Source organism: Alligator sinensis, unplaced genomic scaffold (genome assembly GCF_000455745.1).
Source record: "Alligator sinensis unplaced genomic scaffold, ASM45574v1 scaffold108_1, whole genome shotgun sequence".
Lineage (NCBI taxonomy): Eukaryota > Metazoa > Chordata > Crocodylia > Alligatoridae > Alligator > Alligator sinensis.
Genome location: NW_005842110.1, coordinates 826,475 through 828,713, shown reverse-complemented (window position 1 = coordinate 828,713; position 2,239 = coordinate 826,475). Strand labels below are relative to the sequence as shown.

Genomic DNA, 2,239 nt, shown 5'->3' with positions numbered 1-2,239 from the left:
TGTTAAATACAGGTATTTAAAATAAAACAAGACACAAAAACCAACACCTCCCGCCCCCCCAAACACAAAACATCTTGGACTAGTTCCATATGTTTCAGGAATCTGTTCTTTAGGATGCTTCTTCTACTTCTTGAAATAGCAGCAGCTTTGTTACAAATAATTTAATATCTGTAAACTTCCTCGATGAAGCTGAAGAGTTTAAGCTTGTAGTATACATCCTCAGCTCCATTCTCCCAATGCTATCAGGGGATTTCCTCAGCCTGTCAAGCCAAGGTATGCCAAGATGCTTTAGTTCTTGAAAGCAGCCCAGGCACTGCACAAGACACATAGGATCACCTTAAACTTCCAGCATGTATGAAAGAGAATTCCTAAACTTCTCTCTAGGTGATATATAGGTATCTTACACCTATATACATCTAGAACAGCTGGGTACTGGGTCTGTGCAACACAGGGCAGGGATAGTCAAAATGCTTTTATTCTATACCCTATTCTTACAAGGACTTGCATCTCACAGATGTTTCCCATACAGCTAGAACCATTCCTAAATGAGTTAATTAAGTGGTCTATAGCAGCATAAGGTCAGTGGAAGCTCTGAGTAAAGCTCCTCTTGCTAAAGGCAGCTTAACTCCAGAAAACTGATCTGAAGCTCAAAGGCACAAATGCAAGAATGAATCTGTGCTACACCCTGCACTGCAGGATGGATGCCTCTAAGCAGAAAGCTTGGCCTTTTTGCACCCCCCTCCCCCAACCTCTCCTTTAAGAAATACACTATACCCATTTACAATAAATACATCTTCAAGTTACAAAAATAAATGCATTCATCTGTTCCTTTAAGACATAAGGTAGGACCCATAAGAGCCTACAGAGGCAAGTTAAGTTAAATATTGCACAGAAGCCCCAGCATTACACTTTAAAGTCAAATGATGGTACTGGTGGCAGGAAAGGGAAGATGGTTTCATTTGACATGAAGCACACTCCAGTCCCCACCACTGTACAAGCAGCTTTGCCAGTCTGAGGTAGAATGGCCACCACATGCTGTTTAAAACTCTATTCTGTCCTGCTCAACTGATGTCCAAAATAAGAAGGGAAGCATTCCAAGTAGAATTGCCTCCTCCCCCATTAACAAAAGAAAACAAAAAAGTTAATGCTTGCATCAATTCTCAGAACCAAATCTTACAGATCTTAACTCAACCAGCCTAATCCCTAAACCAGCTAGGAGACCAGCAGTAGCCACCTGGTTTCCACAGGTAGCAAGTGGGAAAGCTGTACTGACCCTACATCACTAACTTTGCCCTTCCCTGCTCCCGCCCCCCCCAGTTCAGCATTTCATTGGAATTAGAAAGTGTGTCCTTATTTTTCTGCCCCTTGGGTCTGTTTGCCATTTCCAAAGCACCTCCTATTTCAGTCCCTTGACTTCTGACAGATGTTCACCTTCCTCTAAAGACTCCTCCTTGTGGCACAGACAAGGTAGGATAGAAATGAGGGCCTCCTCAATGGAAAACAAGTGCTCGTCCTCCACCTGGGGACAGAAGTAGCGCATGAAGTCCGCCAGCTGTAGCAAGTACTCTATGTTGTGGCCAGCACGCCCACTGGAGACTATGATTTGAGCAGCAATGTCCTCTTCAGAGGCTGGACCAAGGTAGGAGGGATTCTGGGGTGTGGCAATGTAAACCAAGGCCAGAATGGGCTCATCAGCATCCTTCTCCAGGGGGTAGAACTTCACCAGCTTGGTATCGTAGCCCCCGAGAACAGCTTCTCGCATGTTCAGGTACTGGAGTGATGCAGCGATCTGCTCCCCGCAGACATGGTAGGCAACGCCCCATGTGCAGGCCTGAAATTGCAAGCAAGGGGGATTATTTGATGCGGCAGAGCAGAGAGCAGCCAGGCGGGATAGGACCTCAGGAGGTCATCTGATCCAGCCCAAGGGGGGCAGGGCCTGCAATGCAGGGGGAGCTTGGACACCCCATAGCCGAGCTGCCTGCATCCCAGGGGAACAGGGCAGCAGACGAGGGGCCCCAGGAGGGGGCAGTGGACAGGGTGTCATCCCCCCCCCAAAGCAACCGGGATGGTCAGAGCATCCTCTGCATGAACCACACCTCCCGCCCGCCCGCACTCACCTCGTGGTCCTCCAGCAGGGTGGCCACGCGCCCGGGCTGCGGGAAAGGCACAGGGTTAGTGCGGAGCCGCTGCGGAGGCACAGCCCACCCCGCCCCCAGTCCCATCCCCATCCCCGGCCCCG

General features: G+C 49.1%; 1 protein-coding gene across 1 annotated transcript; it reads right to left on the bottom strand.

The window, feature by feature from the left end:
• Positions 1–2: 2 nt before the first annotated feature.
• On the bottom strand, positions 3–2,233 carry CHAC1 (ChaC glutathione specific gamma-glutamylcyclotransferase 1). Its single transcript, XM_006024621.3, has 2 exons — positions 2,118–2,233; positions 3–1,831 (listed from the first exon to the last, which is right to left on the bottom strand). The coding sequence occupies exons 1-2, from the start codon at positions 2,226–2,228 to the stop codon at positions 1,397–1,399; spliced, it is 546 nt and encodes a 181-aa protein (XP_006024683.1). The 5' UTR covers positions 2,229–2,233; the 3' UTR covers positions 3–1,396.
• Between the last annotated feature and the right edge of the window lie 6 nt (positions 2,234–2,239).